General features: G+C 45.3%; 1 protein-coding gene and 1 long non-coding RNA gene across 2 annotated transcripts in view; one reads left to right on the top strand and one right to left on the bottom strand.

Moving 5' to 3' along the window:
• Window positions 1-13,640, bottom strand: part of LOC143442078 (uncharacterized) — a 59,752-nt gene extending 46,112 nt beyond the window's left edge. The window contains exon 1 of the long non-coding RNA XR_013109986.1: window positions 13,428-13,640. This is a non-coding gene — a long non-coding RNA (uncharacterized LOC143442078). The remainder of the gene's footprint in view (window positions 1-13,427) is intronic.
• A 1,200-nt stretch (window positions 13,641-14,840) lies between these two features.
• On the top strand, window positions 14,841-15,220 carry LOC117707540 (large ribosomal subunit protein eL37-like). The gene has a single exon (XM_034500935.2). The coding sequence runs from the start codon at window positions 14,892-14,894 to the stop codon at window positions 15,183-15,185; it is 294 nt and encodes a 97-aa protein (XP_034356826.1). The 5' UTR covers window positions 14,841-14,891; the 3' UTR covers window positions 15,186-15,220.
• The last annotated feature ends 3,689 nt before the right edge of the window (window positions 15,221-18,909 follow it).

Raw genomic sequence — 18,909 nt, 5'->3', positions numbered from 1 at the left:
TAAGAATACAGAAAAGGGAAGAGGTAGAGTTAGTCACTGAGAACAGCCTCCCTACCTTGGCACCCTCTTCCACGTCTGTGGCCTACCTTTCTCCCTCTCTTTCTAACCTGGACTGTTCACACTCATTCATGTAGTCTTCACATCACACAAACACCAGATATTTACTAAGCTCAGGATGTCTGGAGCACAATCCTAAAACAGAGACACAACAGTGAGACAGACGCCCTGGAATTTGTACATTCTCTTGCTGGGTAGGGACAGGTGGCAACAAATGAGTGAGCAGATACATTGTAATGTCAATCTTGGTAAGAGTGTATATAAGGCAAACAGGATCCGGCATGCATGAATGCACATCAGACAAGGCATGCATGCCCTATTTTAAGATGTATTTTATTTTTATGTGCCTGTATTCGTGTGGGCCTGCTTGTCTGTATGTGTACCACATGCAAGCAGGTACCCATGGAAGCCAGAAGAGGGCATTAGATCCCCTGGAACTAGAATTACAAATGGCTGGGAATCACCTGATTGCATGTATGTGTGTGTTGAGAGGGGAGGTCTCTGCAAACACCAGATCCTGGCAAGTGATGATCCACATGACGCTTAGCTGGTGCTGATTCACACTTCCAGAGTCTGACCTGGAGTGCATGTGACCTCTCCCTCTCCCATGGGTCCTACAGTTCAAGGGCCTAAGGGAGGATCTAGCGTGGTCTTGCTCATACAAGTCACCAAGCTATATACAGTACATGTGACATCTCTCCTAAGGACGGGTTCCATTGAGTGAAAAGGCTAAAGATAATGGTCTAGGGAGAAAGAGTTTGGGATAAACATACTAATCTGGAGGTTCAGGTATGGCCTGGTCCTCCAGATAACTCAGGTTAACAGGCTATTAACTATATCTACTCCCAGCCATTTTCCAGGTGGAAGTGGGCGTACGTCTCCTCTGTTGGTTGAGGAGATAACCCTGTGTGTTTAACATTCCTGCTTTGTCTCGAGCTTATCTATGAGCAAGAGGACCTCATGCCCTTTGTGGATGCTGGGAATGGAACCCAGGTCTGCAAATGTTCCTCTCCAGTCCTTCACAAATCAATTCAAATAAAATAACAAGGGAAGTTCATCGAATAAAGAAACTTTTGGACAAAGACCTGTGCTGCGTAGAGTGGCAGAGTAAGCCGTGGGGATCTCTGAGGACACCAGGAGAACTCCGGGCCAAGACTGCTGCAGGCAGATAAAGCAAGCACACAGGACCTGCTTTTGGATAGGATAGGACCTGAGGACAGGGCGACAGTGAATGAGCAGAGGATGAGACAATTAGGCTGCCAGGACAAGGAGGGCCAGATCGTGAGGGGCCCAATAGGATCCCAGATTCCATTCTAAGGATGATAGGAGCCAGTGACGGCTTGAACAGGGCATGAAATAGTCTGCTTTACAATTCCATATACTCTCCTTATAAGAATACTATGGTTTGGGGTTTAGAATTAACTTTAAGAGGCTGGAGAGGTGGGTCAGCAGTTAAGAGCATTTGCTGCTCCTGCAGAAGACTGTAGTTTGGTTCCCAGCACCCATATCAGTCAGCTCACAACTTCAGTGATTCTAGCTCCAGAGATGCCTTTTATTCTTTCTCTAACTTAGAGGTGTCCTTACTTAATTTTCGGCTTCTTTTCTTTGCATGTATTGAAGACGGTAAGGATTTTGAATATCACATATGCTGCGGTACATGAATTCTGACCAACAGGGACCTCACTATCATTTAGCCCTTGTATGTGTGCAGGTACAAGTGTGCTAGTATTTCATAATGAACTGTTCACTGACCGGTCTCCTGTCTTATCTCATGCAAGTATATAATTGCAAAGACAAGCTTACTGCAGAAGAACAATGACAGACACATTTGAGTAACAAGTGGAAAACAAACAAACAAAAAGCCCAAAACAAAACAAAACAAAAAAACCCCGGGATGTGTTGAATATGAATTTATCCAGAGCACAGTAAACAAATGTAAGAAGAGTAAGGGGGGAATGAAAGTGAGGGTATGAGCCAAAATACCTGAGAGGGTTAACATGTCTAACCGGAATCCTGAAGGCCATAGAGCAGAGAGAGGCAAAGCAGTGCAGAAGGAGAGCATAACAAGGACTGAAAACAGAGTCCTCAGATCCAGGAAGGATAAAGTATCTTAAATGGGACAAACAAAAAGAAATCTGTGCTTAGGTACACCATGACTGAATGACAACACATCTTCAAGACAGCCAGGAATAAAGGATGACTGCTTACAGAAGAAGGGAGAGTTAGAATGGAGGCTGACTTCTCAGCACAGCAATAGAGACACAGTGTCGGGGGGGAAATAGATGTTAACCTAGAATTGGGAATTGGGAAGCCCCAAGGGTGGAATATTTATAGAAAACAAAATTGAGAGGCCTTACCACCAAGAGAATGGTACTAAAAGTTTAATCTCATCTGGGGTAGTGGCATAAGCCTGTAAGCCCAATACCTGAGGTGCTGAAACATGTGGGACCATCATGGGCTACATAGTAAGAACCAATCTTAGAAAACAAAACAAGTCATTGAAGTAGCTCAACAGGGAAGGGCATCTGCTGAAAACACTCACACAGACACAGACACAGACACACAGAGACACAGACACACAGAGACACACACAGACACACAGAGACACAGACACACACAGAGACACACACAGGCACACACACAGACACACAGAGACACAGACACACACAGGCACACACAGAGACACACACAGGCACACACAGAGACACACACAGGCACACACACAGACACACAGAGACACACACAGGCACACACACAGACACACAGAGACACAGACACACAGAGACACAGACACCATGGCAGTGCTGGTGACATTTTCCTAAACAGAAGGACTTTGACCAAGTAAATAGAAAGATTGTTATCAGGTAAACAACAAGCCTCAGGGTGGGATTCTGTTTACTAGAAAAGCAGACCTTTTAAGGCCTTTTCTGTTCACCAAGAACCACCCCAAATCCTCCCAGAACCTCACTTAGCCTTCCTTTAAAAGTCAACTACTGGATCAGTCCAGACAACCTGTATTAGCTCAGTGCTCCACCCTGCTGACTCTCATGTCAAATCTGCTTGATTTTCTACCATTCCATCCTCTCTGCCCACCCCCTCTACCAGATGGCCTTGGCAGTTTGATCTCCAATAAATCTTTCTACCCACAGAGTGGTCTAGTTGAATAGTTTCTCTGTGACATGCTTATACCTGAGGACCCAGATGAAGGACAGAGACAACTTCCTGCTAGTTGTCCTCTGACCTCCACATGCATGCCATGATACATGAACCCAACCCCTCACACACACACACACAATGTGACCTCCACATGCATGCCATGATACATGAACCCAACCCCTCCCACACACACACACAATGTGACCTCCACATGCATGCCATGATACATGAACCCAACCCCTCCCACACACACACACAATGTGACCTGCACATGCATGCCATGGTACATGAACCCAACCCCTCCCACACACACACACAATGTGACCTCCACATGCATGCCATGATACATGAACCCAACCCCTCCCACACACACACACAATGTGACCTCCACATGCATGCCATGATACATGAACCCAACCCCTCCCACACACACACACAATGTGACCTCCACATGTATGCCATGATACATGAACCCAACCCCTCCCCTCCACACACACAATGTGACCTCCACATGCATGCCATGATACATGAACCCAACCCCTCCCACACACACACACAATGTGACCTCCACATGCATGCCATGATACATGAACCCAACCCCTCCCCCACACACACACACAATGTGACCTCCACATGCATGCCATGGTACGTGAACCCAACCCCTCCCACACACACACACACAATGTGACCTCCACATGCATGCCATGATACATGAACCCAACCCCTCCCACACACACACACAATGTGACCTCCACATGCATGCCATGATACATGAACCCAACCCCTCCCACACACACACACAATGTGACCTCCACATGCATGCCATGATACATGAACCCAACCCCTCACACACACACACACAATGTGACCTCCACATGCATGCCATGATACATGAACCCAACCCCTCCCACACACACACACAATGTGACCTCCACATGCATGCCATGATACATGAACCCAACCCCTCACACACACACACACACACAATGTGACCTCCACATGCATGCCATGATACATGAACCCAACCCCTCCCACACACACACACAATGTGACCTCCACATGCATGCCATGATACATGAACCCAACCCCTCCCACACACACACAATGTGACCTCCACATGCATGCCATGATACATGAACCCAACCCCTCCCACACACACACACACAATGTGACCTCCACATGCATGCCATGATACATGAACCCAACGCCCCCCATACACACACAATGCTAACAAAAAAGACAAAACCAAAACAAGATAAAATTCAATGAAGAAAACAGAAAAGAACATGATCGTGCGTGACAGAGAACAGCCAGCCAACACAGAGTAACCACGCCAGCAGATCAAGCATTCTTTTGCCAGATAAAAATGTCAGAACTAAAATAGTCTAAATTATACAATGAGTTCAGAGATGAGTATAGTGAAGCAATTCTAGAGGAGGAATGAAAAATCTGGATTAATTTTAGACTGTCTATATACATTGGTAAAGTTTGAATATAACCATTAAAATCATAAAAATAGCTTGAAAACCTCCCAAATCTATAGGAAAATGAAGCAAAGAAAATACTGGTATGTACATGAGAGTACCATGTGTGAGTCTGTGTACATGAGGGTACCGTGTGTGAGCCTGTATACATGAGGGTACCCTGTGTGAGCCTGTGTACATAAGTGTACCCTGTGTGAGCCTGTGTACATGAGGGTACCCTGTGTGAGCCTGTGTACATGAGGGTACCCTGTGTGAGCCTGTGTACATGAGGGTACCGTGTGTGAGCCTGTGTACATGAGGGTACCGTGTGTGAGCCTGTGTACATGAGGGTACCGTGTGTGAGCCTGTGTACATGAGGGTACCCTGTGTGAGTCTGTGTACATGAGTGTAGGTGCCCCTGGAGGACAGAAGAGCGTGTCTGCTGAGCCATCCTCTCCTCTCAAGCCCTGCTACCCACTCCCAATGAAGTAAAGGAAATAAATTCTTATAAAATGAAGAAAGACAGAAAATTTCAGGTCAAAATAAAACATTGACATGCTATTTATGCAAGGCATAACTAAATACCAATGACATGGGAAATGTACGAGCCCTGCCCCTATGGAAGGGTTTTAGGTTCTTAAACTGGCTGAAGTTGACTGGAGGGCGGAGCTCAATGGTCGAGTGCTTGGCGCTCTACTTGGAAGCTCCGTCCTTAACACCAAACCCCAAATAAGAGTAATAATACTAATTAGGACGCTTCATTGGGTGTAGGCCAGACATGCTAAGAGGCTGAACAAGCCTGAGGCAGTGATAGACAGGCAAGGTGGTTAGAGGAGATGATACACCCTCTGCCTTCCTAGACAAAGACAAGGACTCTATGCTCTTAGTGTTAAAATGACACCCAGGCCTCAGGTTCTCAAGCAGGAAATGTTCTTGACCCCAAACCAGGGCCGAATTGTATAAACTAAGGTCAAGGGCTTGGGAAGGGCGTGAATCTGATCTTCATTCACTTCCAAGTGACATCAGCAGTGCTCCAGGTGCTGATCTGTTGACAGAAGCAGTTGCCAAAATGTCACACTAAGTGCCTGTCTCTGGAATGGTCCTTTGAGGCTGTGATCCCTTTACCAGGAGAGGAAGAGAGAAGAGAAAGGAGCGTCCTCTGTCCTCCATCCTCATCTGAACGCCAGCAGCCCCTGCTGCTGTAATGTTAACAGTCTTGCCCCCAGACTCCCTCCCCACCTCACTGGGTGAGAGCTGGCACTCTTGCTGAATGGGTAGAAGGTATTTCTCTCATTTCATTTGATTGACAAGAAACAGGGACCAGAGAGCTGGTATCTTGACACAGGTCATGCCTCATGAACAGCAAAGCAGAGAGTGGAAGCCAGTTGTGGGGCCAGTTTCTCTATTTGCCAGTAAGTGCCAGTCTGCAAAACAGAAACCAGCCAGCTCCAGCTATGCTTCCAATGTGCAAAGGTACTTATTTGTTTTGGGGATTTTTTTTTTTTTTTTTGCTTGCTATTTACAGTCAAATAAAAAAAACTGAGGCAAATTTACAAGCTTGTTTTTACATAATTAACAATATGTTTTCAAGTTTCCATGGGATGTGATTCTGTGGCGGCTAAAGAAACTACATTTTATTCTAGACCTCTGTCTTGGTACCCACTAGCTATTTGCCTCTGACTCCAGTCCCTGCAAGATAAATTCCCAAGAACCCTGACTCAGTTACCCAGACCCAAAAATGTATGGCCATGACTATCTGCTTGTTATAATATACTTCTTTTTTGGCTTCTGTGACTTGCTTATGCAGATGATACCTGAAGATGTTTTGGGGACACTTGGCAGAACAGACCAGTTTTGCTTGTCTAGATATTGACAGTCTTCTTGTGGCTTTTCCCCTTTAAAAATCCTTCCCTCATCCTCCTTCTCAGGGTAATCTGAAATTTGGCTCAGAGCCTGTTCATCCTGCTGTCAGCTAATCAATAAATCTTTTAATTATAATTGGATTGAGTCTCTGGTCTTTTCCCAGGAGTCACAAACTCCATAACAATTCCCCAGAAGACCGACATCTAAAAACTGTATAGTTTCCAAACCACAAAAGAAAGACTAAATAAATAGATAAATAAATAAATAGATAAATAAATAAATAAATAAATGATATTAAAATTTCCCAGAGCTGAAAACAAACAAGCATGAATTTACCCATTAAAGGGGTGCTGAGAACTGGCAGTAGTTTGGTGGCATGTACTTCAGAAATAGCTGCCACTCCAGGAGTTATGGGAGGGGATGAGGCTGGGAGAGCTGTCCTCAGTACAAAAGTGGCCTAGGTTCTTTCTTGCCTCTTGTTCTCCTAAACATGCTCTCCTGCAGCAAGTAAGTCCTCACTAAATGCTGGCCTCTTCATCTTGGACTTCCCAGGCTCCAGAGTTGTAGGAAATATACTTAATTTTCCTTATAAATCACTGAGTTCTACAATAGCAGAACAAGACAAAAACAACTGGAGAGAGAAAAGCACCTGACATGCCTCCAGAGCTTATGGGTGGTAGTGGTGGTGGTTTCATATAAAAAGAACCAGCAGTTAGAATAGAGTTGGGTTTCTCAAAACCAATGCTGAAAGCTAGAACATGGTCTAGAACATGCTAGACCATGGCTATCAGCATGACATGGAAAAATTACTTCTGAACTAAGAATTTGTATTCAGCCAAATGCGTTAGATATAAATGTATGAAATACTACACTTAAACAGCAAAAGCTGCCTCCAGCCTTTAAAAAAACCTTACCTGTATTCTGTTTATAAAAGAATCTTTTGGAATAAAAGGATTACAAAAGTTAAAGGTCATATGATTCGTGAAATGAAATTTAAGCAGAGGCTGTGGGTGTGAGGAGTTGAGAGAGCTGAGGAGATGGGGCAGTGAGGAGAAGTGTGGAGGAAGAGAAACAAGAGCAGATTATGTCTGAAAGTGTCATGACAATGCCTAATGCTCTGGATGATAACTTAAAACAGTAAATAAAATTTTAAAATAAAAGAAATTAAAATAATAAGATTAGAATGAAGTATATCATGAAAACAGCAGAAGAAAACCAGTGTGACTACATCACTTAGAATTGTTACTACTAATAATCTTTGTTACACAGCAAAGTAGATTTTGAAACTGTAAATAACCTGGAATTCACAGCTTGACCAACTCTCAACTCTTCATCATCTCCGTTGAAAATTAATCACTCTTCATTGAAATTCTCTCAACAAGTTGACTGCTTATAGCTTTAATTATCAACCAAGAACTCAAACCTATGAGGAGTTACATGAAAGAACTCGTGTGATATCTGCTACTTTGGTGTTTGGCTGGTGAGAGAGAAATATTTTTGCTTACTTCACTTTTCCTATAATTTTTCATGTGTTCTTGATGTCTTTATGATGTCTGGACTAATAATGATTTATCCTGGATGAGGCTATACATGGCTTTGAGGTTTCTCTTTGTTTTCAAGATATACTGACTGGAATAAATACTTTTTCATAATTCATGGCAGGTTTTTATAGATAAAATGACTAGAAATACAGTCATGCATTGCTTGACATAAGACTATGTAAGAGCATATGGCTTTCATTTTGTAAGAGGTTTTTGGTTTGTCTTGTTTTGGCTTTACCTGTACCCTAGGCTAGTCTGCCCAGGAACTTCCTGCTGATTCTCCTGTCTCCCCTGCAAATTTTGCCATAGGAGCTGTGACCAAGTATTTGCCACTGCTTCTGGGTTTTTGACATGTGTTCTGGGGATGGACCTCAGCTCATCAGGCTTGTACTGCAGGTCCTGTGTCCCTGGCTCAGCTTTCTCTCTTTTATTTTTAAGAGAAGGTCTTGCGTGGTCTACAATGCTAGTTCTTAGACAGCCAGGGATACATAGAGAAAAGCAAAAGGAAACAAAACAAGCTTCGCAGTCCAGGCTGAACTTTGCATCTCCTGACTTCAGACTCCTAAGTGGTTGCAGGGATTCTAGAGTTACAGCCTGTGTCTGTTACAGTCTTAGGGGCCTCCCACTGTGTACTCAGTCCATTGCTGACTGAAACAGTAGGACATGACTATAAATAAGAAAATGTTACGTTTAAGACAGTTTTGTTCCTTTTATAATTATCAGTAATAGACCAATGCTATGATAGTTTGAATTAGACTCTGTCTAATCTAGACCATTTCATACATCCTCTCCCACAGATTCTGGTACCTCTTTTGTATTTACATTTTGGCATAGAAAGGATGTAAAACTATCCCTCTAACTAATCCTCTGTCTGTCTTAACCTGTCTTAATCTTAACTAATATTCTGTTTCCTATGCTGCCGTTTGAATGTTTTTAATCTTTGCTTTCATATGTAAAAGTGCCCATTAATTACTGAAGCATTAACATTTTTATATATCACAAATACTCAGTAGACTTCATAGTAACAAAGCACATAAGGAGATTGTTATTCTAATGTGATCTCACAACTTTCATTTGAAGGTGAATGTTCTCACACTAGCAATAATTTGAGTGTCAGAGCTAATTCCTATTGCTACAGGTTTGTGCTAACTAGATATGACGGCATCGCTCAAGGTCATGCCATTGCTGACTGGCACAAACTATGCTTACATTGCATTTGGCTTCCTTTTCAAGATTTATTTGTTTTGTTTTATGTGTATGGATGTTTTGCCTGCATGTGTGTATATATATCATGTGCATGCCTAGTGAATGGGCAGGGCAGAAGAGGGTGTCGGATCTCCCGGAACTGAACTTACAGATGATGGGGTGGGGGGCTGACGTGTGGTGCTGGGAATGGAACCCAGGTTCTCTGCAGGAACAGCCAGTATAGACAGTTGTTTTCTTCTTCTTCTTCTCCTCCTTCTTCTTCTTCTTCTTCCTCTTCTTCTTCTTCTTCTTATTCATCTTCTTCTTCTTCTTCTTCTTCTTCTTATCCTTTTCTCCTTTTTCTCCTTTTCTCCTTTTCTCCTTTCTCCTTTTCTCCTTTTCTCCTTTTCTCCTTTTCTCCTTTTCTCCTTCTCTCCTTTTCTCCTTTTCTCCTTTTCTCCTTTTCTCCTTTTCTCCTTTTTTCTCCTTTTCTCCTTTTCTCCTTTTCTCCTTTTCTCCTTTTCTCCTTTTCTCCTTTTCTCCTTTTCTCCTTTTCTCCTTTTCTCCTTTTCTCCTTCTCTTCTCCTCCTTCTCCTTCTTCTCCTTCTACTCCTCCTTCTTCTTTCTCTCTCTCTCTCTCTCTCTCTCTCTATCTCTCACTATCTCTCTTTCTCTCTCTCTCTCCTTTTCTCTCTTGCTCAACGTCTCCATGTTCAATGAGTTATGAAAACGTTGTCTTCAGCAATAGGACCGCACCGTCAGCTTGTGAAGAGCAGCCAATAGCATTGGGCAAGAGCTTGTGTTGTTTGGGGGTTTCCATGGAGCCCCTTTGATCAACAACTCGATTAGATGTAAACTATGCCCAGCAGTGAGTTTTATTGAAGATCACTGGAGCTTTGTCTCTCATTATTTGGTGACCTCACTTAGGTCCCTTTCACATATGTATGTATTTTAAGAAGGTTCTAGTGTATTGGGTTTCCATACAACCCTTCAAAGGGCCCTGAGTTCCTGAGTTCCTTAGCCTCCTCTGCCCGCCCTGTCCCGTGTAATCCTCTCATCCCAACACTCCCATCCATCGATAATCATCTGGTCTATTCCCCCTTCCTAGGAGATGCCTTCCACTTAGTCCCCCCCTCACTACTAACTTGTGTAGTTACATGGACTGTAGCTTGCTTCGAAATAACTTAACAGCCAATATACACATGTAAGCAAATACTTACCATATGGTCTGGGTTACCTCACTCAGAATATTTGTTTTTTCTGGCTCCATCCATTTACCTGCAAATTTCATGATTTCTTTTTTTTTTTTAACAGCAGAATAATATTCCATTGTGTAAATGTGTTACACTTTCTTTATCCACTCACCCACTGACAGATATCTAGGTTATTGCAATTTCTGGCTATTTAAAATAGAGCAACAGTGAGCATGGTTGAGGAGGTGTCTGAGTATCAGGGACGTAGAGACCTTTGGAAATATGCATAACAGTAGTGGAGCTGGCTCTTGAGGTAGACTGACCCCCATCTTTCTGAGGCACCACCACACTGATTTCCAAAGTGGCTGTGCAAGCTTGCACTCCCACCAGCAGTGGGGGACTGTTCTCTTTACCCCACATCCTTGCCAGCATGAGCTGTCATTTGTTTGACTGACCTTGGCCATTCTGACAAGAATAAAATGAAAGCTCACAGTACTTTTGATTCGCACTTCCCTGATGACTAAGGCTGTTGAACATTTTTTAAAGGGCTCCTCAGCCATTTCAAGATCCTCTTGTGGAAACTCTGCTTTCATTGGTACCCTATTTTTTAACTGTATGATGTGTTTTCTGGATGTCCAGTTTCCTTACTTCTTTGCGTAGTTATTAGGCCTCTATCACATAGGCAGTTGATAATCATTCCTGTTCTGTATCTTCCACTTTGCCCAGATGATGGTGCCCTTTGTCCTCTGGAAGCTGTTAGAGCCAAGGTTACATTTTACATTTTAATTACTGTGCCTAAGAGATTCATGAAACCAAAATGCCTCTAACCTGTAGGCCCCTTGCCCAAGGAGAGATACTTCCTGAAATATAGCTGGAGGCTAATTTTTTTTTTATGGGCGATAACAAGCCACAAGTTTTAACTTCCCTAAACAAGTTTGTTTGACCCAGCTACACTGGATGTGCTTGGTCACACACATTCAAGAAGTCCATAGGCAGAAGATACATCAGGATGTATGCTCTTGCTCCTGACTCTACCTGATGTGAAATTCAGTGACCTAATGGATTTATAAGCCTCATTACCATTTTCTGGGAACCCAGGAGTGAACCTGGCCAGTCTTTCATTAAAGCTTGCTTCAAATTTTGGCTCAAAACTGTGGTAATGTCTTCCTCTTACCCACTAGGATTAACAAAGCTTTTCAGTTTTATGAGCTCCCATTTGTTAATTGTCGCTCTTATTGTCTGTGCTATTGGTGTTCAGTTCAGAAAGTCTTTTCCTGTGCTGATAGGTTCAAGGCTATTTCCCACTTTCTCTTCTATCAGATTCTATTTCTCTGCAGCCAGTGCTCTTCACTGCTGAGCCATCTCTCCAGTCTCAGCTTTTGACCTTCGTAAGTCTTATGCTAAACACCAAGTCCAGGTTGAACTTTGGTTTACACTACATGCGATGCTCCATCTCTTAGGAACTCTTCTACCAGAGCAAAAGTAAAAGCCACCAAAAAAGAGAATAAAGGATTCAAAAAAGATGAGACAAAGCAAGAGTGTCTGATGGTGCCAGTATGCCACCAGGACCCAGGGGTGGCCAGAGGTCACGGAATCTGGGAGTGTCAGATTTCCACACCAGTCTCTGGTAAAGCATGGACAATGGGGGTGGACAGGTGACAGCTAGGGTCACAATGGTGATGAGGACATGGGACATGGTATCTGGCAAAGCACTAAGCTACTTCTGGCTATTCCTGCAGCCAGGCTGAGTGGCCCTTCACTGTCTCCTGTTCTCAGTGGAAGAAGAAGCACCACAGTGTGTGGTCTGGTCTCAAGTGGGCAGCTCATAGAGGAAATGCAGTGTGGAAGGCCAAGGGATGAGCTTCCCAAAAGAGAAAGCAGACTCTAGTCAGAGCCAATGATGTCAATCACTTCCTTCTAACACGGTGGTTCTCAGCCTATGGATCGTGACCCTTTGGGGGTAGAATAACCTCTTCACAGGGGTCACCTAAGACCATTGGAAAACACAGATATTTATAATCCATAACTAGCAAAATTGCAGTTATGAAGTAGCAGTGAAAACAATCTCTGGTTGGAGGTCACGGAAGCATGAGGAACTGTGTCAAAGGGTCGCAGCATTAGGAAGGTTGAGAACCACTGCTCTAAGGGAAGACTGAGGCAAAGGTTTTCCTTCAGCCTCACAGGCTTACTGCACAGACTGTAGGGTGTGCCTTAGTGGCAGCCAGGGATGGTGGTGGCACGTCACTTCTCCTCACGGCAGCTTCACTGTGGCTCCCCACCTGTTCCTTGCTCTCACCCTCTCTGATCTGAATTTGCTTCTCCCAAGTAAAGCATGTAAGCTTGCTATTTTTTGCTCCAGACTTCCCTTTTAAGAGGAACTGAGCTAAGATGAACATGTCATTACACACTAAACAAGAAGTGATTTTTCTTTCTTCACTATTGTGGCTTCAACATCCCTTCCAAAGCTCGTGTCCAAATGTAAGGGCTACTGAGACAGCACTGAGAGATGGAGTTTTAAGAGAGGATCAAGTGACAAGAATGACGACATAATCCCATAATGTTCTACCAATGGTAATGAATTGTTGCTGGTATCTTAGGATGGGTTAGTTACACCAGGAGTACATCTGAAGAAGTTAGGTCCCCTCTTGAGCTTGTGCATTTGTCTTTCTTGCTCTGTAATTGAAAGAAGCCCTCATCTTTCCATGTAGTCTATTAAGGCTTCCCAGGCTCTGGAACTATAAGAAGAAAATGAACAACTTACCCTGTCAATTGTATATCGTTACAGCAGCAGTCAGTAAAAGCAGGCCAGCACACTAGCACATGGGTGTTTTACCCTGAAGAGTAAATCACCACAGACTCTACACTATGAAACAGCAGACTGTGGGCTGTATCCTTCATAATGACCTCACGGTTTCTGTGGGCCTGCAGCCCAGGAACAGCTTGGCTGGTTGCTCCATCCGTGATCTTACCAGACTGAACCAGATGTGGGCTTTGTCCAGAACTTGGGGTCTTTTCTCAGCTCTGTGGTTGTTGGCAAGGTTCGGCTGTATTTGTGAGGCCAGATTCTGTTTGCTTGTTGGCCGTCAGCAGGAGGCTGCTCGTAGCTTCAGGAGACTTGTTAGCTCCTCGACACAGAGTCATCTCAGGGGACCTCCCCACAACCTGTGAGGAATCTCAGACAATGTAGAGTCATCCTAGGGATGACCTCCTTCTTTTGCTATCGCTTATCATTGGCTAGAGATAAGCCACAGGCCCTGCCCTGTGTAGGAGAGAGTTCAGCTGGCATGGAGCAGTAGGCAGAGACCGTAAGAATGTTTAGAATTCAGCCTGCAGTACTTAGCTTATTTGCCCAGAGACCCAGAAAACCTCACACACACTCCTGAGGTATTTGCCCAAGAGAAACAAAAATACAGTTGCAGAAGACATGAATGCAAATAGTCTTAGTTGCTTTTCTCAAAATGGTTCAAACCAGAACCAGCCTGGACATCCATCCAACTGTGAGACAATGAAGACCTGTCCAGCCATAGAAACGAATAAGCCGCTCTGCAGGTGAGCTAACAGTGTACTGAGCGGAGGCTGGCGGCTTAACTACACCTTATTACAGGAATCCAGTCATAGAAAGCCACAGAGGTAAACCAGCTCTCTGCGGCAGAAATCAGATTAGCACTGGCTTAGGAGACAGAATTGAGCAGCAGGGCGCCAGTAAGCTTTCAGGAGTGACTGAAATGTCTTGAATCTGTTCGTTCATTAAAAACTGATAAGTTTGGTGTTCACTGTAGGCAAATTATACCCCCAGTTAAAAGAAACTCAAAGACTATCTCAGAGTGGAATGTATTGTGCCTGGAATTTTGACAGTGGACTGACCCTAAACCTGGAAACAGGCGACAGGGTCGACTGATGAGAGTGGCTTCACCCCCAAACTTCAAGCTCCTGGGTCAAAGTGTGCGGTGGCTCCAGGAAAGGATCTGTATGTTAAATGAAGCTATTCATAGACTCTGCTCCCCAGGAAAAATCCCTGCATAGGCTTGGTTGGTACACTCCCTAAAGTTCATTCATTCATTCATTCATTTTCACTAGGCTTGGTTGGTGCCCTCCCTAAAGTTCATTCATTCATTCACTTCCACTAGAGCTCTCTGACAGTAGAGTCTACTGTCAAAGGCTGGGCAGACCTCAGGAAGACTGGCTCCAGTCTCCAGCACAGTGATGGCAAGAGCTTGTCTGTCCTGTGCCTGGTCCCTGATGAATCCAAGTACTACACTGTCCACTGCTGTTTCTGTGTTCAGCAGAGCTCTCGGGGCTGGGGGCAGGGCTTAGTCAGTAGAGCTGCCTAGCATACGTGAGGCACTGGGTTTGATCAGGAAGCCAGGTACAGGACAGGAAGTGGTGGAAGTGCTTTCTTTTCCGGTCTCTTTGGCCTCGCCGGTAGAAGCAAGATGACGAAAGGAACGTCATCCTTTGGAAAGCATCGCAATAAGACGCACATGCTGTGCCGCCGCTGTGACTCCAAGGCCTACCACCTCCAGAAGTCAACTTGTGGCAAATTCGGCTACCCTGCCAGGTGCAAGAGAAAGTATAACTGGAGTGCCAAGGCTAAGAGACGAAACACTGCCGGGACGGGTCGGGTGAGGCGCCCAAAGACTGTCTATCGCAGATTCAGACATGGATTCCGAGAAGGAACAACACCTAAACCCAAGAGGGCAGCTGTTGCAGCATCCAGTTCTTCTTGAGGATTTCAATCAGTCATGAAATAAATGTTCTGGTTTCAACAACAACAACAAAAAAAAAAAAAAAAAAAAAAAGCAGTTACAGGAGTGTATGCTTACAATCCTGGCACTTGGGAGATAGTGAAAGAAAGGTCATAAGTTTAAGGTTGGAGCAGTGAGATAGCTCAGTGGGTGAAGACGTCTGCCTGGTGACCTCAGTCTGGTCCTCTCCAGCATCCCCTGAGGGGAGGAAAGAATTGACTCTTGAAAGCATACCAAATTAATAACTAAATGTTTAAAAGATGGAAGATGAAATTTATTCATGGCTAAATAGCCATGGCCATGGTCATCCGGGAATATATAAGACCTCATTTAAAATAGATAAAAAGTGAAAAGCAAGCCCTCTTAAGCAAAGCTTTCCTGGATACCAGAAATCAAACATTCCAGCTCTCCCTTCCTGGTCTGAGATCAGACAGGTTGGAAGAGTATGTTGGTTTGAATAGGAATGGCTCCCATAGACTCATGGCCAATAGTGAGTGGCACTATTAGGAGGCGTGGCCTTGCTGGAGAAAGTGTGTCACTGTGGGGGTGGGACTTGAGATCCCCTATGCTCAAGTTACACCCAGTGGAACACACAGCTTCTCCTTGCTGCCTGAGGATCAAGACAGAACTCTCAGCTCCTCCAGCACCACGTCTGCCTGCCTGGATGCTGCCATGCTTCCCACCATGATGATAATGGACTGAACCTCTGAACCTATAAGCCAGCCCCAATTAAATGTTTTCCTTTATAAGAGTTGCAGTGGTCATGGTGTCTGTTCACAGCAATAAAACCCTAACTAAGACAAGGAGCATCAGTGACCTTACTCTGATTGCTCACAACCAACTTCAATGCTAGGGTGCTGACTGTCCCAAGACACAGTGCAACTGTAGCTGGCTGGTCTGGGACCAGCAGGTCTTGAGTTTGAGCTCTCCTATGTCATCAGAGGAACTGCAAAGTGTCCCAAGAGTCATATCCACCTTCTTGGTTTAGCATGAGATTACGTCATATGACGCTTCCCAGTGTTTCCATCTCAGAAGTACAGCCCCTTTGCAGATATAGAGCACACAGCAATGTGGAGACAGGGCTGTAGAACCCAGCCCCTCAGTGGTCACCATGAGACTGGATATGTTAGTAAACCCCAGGCTGCCACTCTGATCCTATGAGACAGATGGAATGCATCCCCCACATGACGGTCCTTCCTGGCAACAGATGCAAGGTTTGCAATCCAGGGGATGGCTCTACCTTGCACCCTCAGATACCCAGTGCCCTACCAATGTTGGCAGCCAGGGCCAGATTGAAAACCAAACAGAGGCAGGGCAAAGGCACAGGAAGCCTTACCTGTGGGAGCTTCCCACTGTACCAGTTTCATGGTTTCTGAAGCCTGAGGCAGGCACAGCGCCACATGCAAGGAGGAGAGGATTGTGTAATATGAGGAAGTGCCAACCACAGAATGGAAAGGATGGATACTTGTAAAGCAAGGACTAAGGGCCAGCTGCCCTACTGGGTGCTTTCTGTAAAGTGCTATTTAAAAAAACAAGCAAACAAAAACAGCTTGTTGGGGTTAAGTCTTTTTTTCTTGTAAATGAGAAACCAGAGACTGAGGCTCAGAGACAGAGGTTAAGCAACTGGTCAAAGGTCACACTGAAATAATAGGGGATTAAGGAACCTTTGAGAACTCAGTGTCTCTCCATCAATACCCCATTGGCCTTCTTACAGGAAACTGGCTGCTGGAAGTAAAGAAGCAGGGTTGGTACAGAAGTTTCCAAGGGGAAGTGAACAAGTTTACCTCTTCTCAGATCATGGTACAAGGCTGGGGGGAGGATACCTCACGGACAAGGCAGCACCTAGGACATCCCTGCAAGTGCTCCCACTCGGGCCGCCAGCGTCCTCAGCATGCAACCCAGCTTGGGTATCCTTTCTTTTGGCATGGGAGGCTTGGAGCAAGCTCATGGCCCCTGCCAAGTATTTGTGGGTGTGTGTCCTCGCCCAGGTGAGGAGGAAAAGGCCAGGCCAAAAGGATTACTGGCCATTTGAACTCAGCCTCAGAACAGCAAATATTGACTCAAGAAGCTGCCCAAAGGAGCTGACATTTTTATAGTCAACAAATAAAGTCGAGCCCCCAGCCAGGACCCTTTCTCTGCTGGGCGCCATCTCTGTCATCTGCTTATGGGAAGCAGAGGATGAGCCGGTGGGAAAAGTCCACAGGGATCTGGATGATGTCACTGTTTCCCCTTAGAGAGAACTGGAGAGCCCCAGGTTGCAAGGGTGGGCCCTGTAACCTGCCAGCAGGCCAGCAGGCTAGCAGGTGTGAGTCCCCTGAAGCAAAGCAGAACTTGGCATCTGAACCCTCAAAGATAACAGACACACCTCCATCCCACATAGCTTTGCAGCTTCCGCCTCTGGTGGCTCTTGGCTCCCCCATTCATGGGTAAGGGGACCTGGGTCCCCACCAAGAGAGATGGCAGTGCTAAATAAACAGAGGACAGGGAGGCCTGCCCAGCTCCTCTGTTCCAAGGCAAAGGAAGGGGAGGAAACTCACTGGCTAAGTTCCTACACCCGGAGCCAGAGTACATCTCTGCCAGAGAGCAGACTCTGCCCTGGGGCTTACAGTGGGATCTTGAGCCTGGCATGGCACCCCTGCCTCCACACTAGAGTCCAGCAACGGCCTTGCCTAGCCTCCCTCCCTTCCTAGGTGTACCTGATTCACTACCCACTGCCCATCATTTCATTTGCCTGCCTCCTCTGCCCATCTCTCTGAAGTCTGAGCAGGCAGAAATCACTGCTTTTCTCTCCCCACACCCAGACCCAGGCTTGCCCCCCGTGTCATGGGACACTTGGGTTATTCTGCCCCATGTGGATTACTCATTGACTACTTATCCATCAGAGCTTCTATGTCAAAGCTCCAACCAAAACTTCTCCAATTGTTTTGATTGCTTCAAAGCCTAGAACAACAGCGGGGACTGGGGACTGGGCAGGCAGGCACTCAGAGCCTATGAAATGGAATCAAGGATGTGCCACTCCAGAGCCAGCCTTACAGATTTGCCTTTAAGCTGCTCAAGCCCCACACAGGTCCCTTGGCAGGAAGAGATGTGTGCATAGCCTCTGGCCTTTGTTCTTCCTCTGTATATTCATCTGTTCTCTGCCTCTGTAGAAGTCTGCTTGGACTTTGGGGTTTGGGGAGGCAGACAGTGGTAGGAAATGATGGGGTGCCTGTGGCCCCTTGTCCTGTCTGGGCTTATGTTCTAAAGGCTACTTGTTACAGTGAATAAAAGAAATATATACTGGAACCAGTCCCAGCTTCCTGATGCCCTCACTCCCTGGCTCACTCTGAACAAGTGCCTGCTACCCACAGCCTGCAGCCTCTGGCCAAATAAGAGCTGGAGACCTTCTCTTCCTCCTTCCTATGTTTTAGCTCTGGGTGGCCTTGGGCAAGGTTTCTCTCTCTGAGGTTCCCTCTTCCTTACTATAAAGGAAAGGCTTAGGCAGGTTCACTGCTGAACGCCTTCTGCACTGACATTTGATGGCTGTGGCTATGGGCTTATTGTCTCTGGGTTCCGAGTTCCTCATGCATAAGACAGAGGTAGAGACAGTTCTGACCTCAGAAGGTTGTTGTGAAATCAACTAGGGTCATGCCTGACATATAAGGAATAATACATGCTTGCTATAATTCAAATAATACAAGGTCCTCTTGTTACTTAGAAAGAACCC

This window comes from Arvicanthis niloticus, chromosome 4 (genome assembly GCF_011762505.2).
Source record: "Arvicanthis niloticus isolate mArvNil1 chromosome 4, mArvNil1.pat.X, whole genome shotgun sequence".
Taxonomy (NCBI): Eukaryota; Metazoa; Chordata; class Mammalia; order Rodentia; family Muridae; genus Arvicanthis; species Arvicanthis niloticus.
The sequence above is the reverse complement of the archived record's forward strand: the minus strand, read 5'-3'. Positions and strand labels throughout refer to the sequence as shown.